Here is a 523-nt window from a genome sequence, read left to right as displayed (position 1 = left end):
ACGCCGTTTTTTGCCGTAGATCTATTCCTACCTGTGCGATTCCTTCAAATGGAAGGATGGAAGAGGCGGCCGCGGAAGAGCTCGGGACAGATACCGGCATCGTTCGATGTCGCATCGGAGATTATGTGAGAGAGCCGACGGGCAGTAAAGAGGTGCCTATGGCAGATGTAATCACACGCCACGTCAAGCAAGTTGCCGATTTTAACAAAGCCCTCGAGAAACGGCGGCTGTGGAAGAAGAGAGAAAAAGAGCTCGAAGCGAAGCACGAAGACACATGTACGGGCACGTCAGTCGTAGCTATGTGTGCTTGGCACTTCTTCGCGCTATCAGCATTCCACTCCGTTCTTGGAAATGGTGTCTTCTTGAGGAACGTGCATTACGCATGTTCCAATTGAAACCAGGTGTAAAGCGTGTGCTCTCTCGTTGATAATTGTACACCCCACGAAGACCCAGCAAATGCGCTAGGGTTACTTGTGTTTCCATACTTACAGGGGGAGTCCTCAAATCGGAAGGGCGCACTAAG

General features: G+C 51.1%; 1 protein-coding gene across 1 annotated transcript; it reads left to right on the top strand.

The window, feature by feature from the left end:
• Window positions 1-56: 56 nt before the first annotated feature.
• Window positions 57-522, top strand: EMH_0000880 (uncharacterized protein; the record flags this gene model as incomplete). The annotated part of the gene is made up of 2 exons (XM_038022316.1): window positions 57-286; window positions 492-522. 2 exons carry the CDS (start codon window positions 57-59, stop codon window positions 520-522), a joined length of 261 nt encoding a protein of 86 aa, XP_037878170.1.
• Between the last annotated feature and the right edge of the window lies 1 nt (window position 523).

The sequence above is a fragment of the Eimeria mitis genome, genomic scaffold (assembly GCF_000499745.2).
Source record: "Eimeria mitis Houghton genomic scaffold, Emh_scaff15633, whole genome shotgun sequence".
Lineage (NCBI taxonomy): Eukaryota > Apicomplexa > Conoidasida > Eucoccidiorida > Eimeriidae > Eimeria > Eimeria mitis.
The sequence above is the reverse complement of the archived record's forward strand: the minus strand, read 5'-3'. Positions and strand labels throughout refer to the sequence as shown.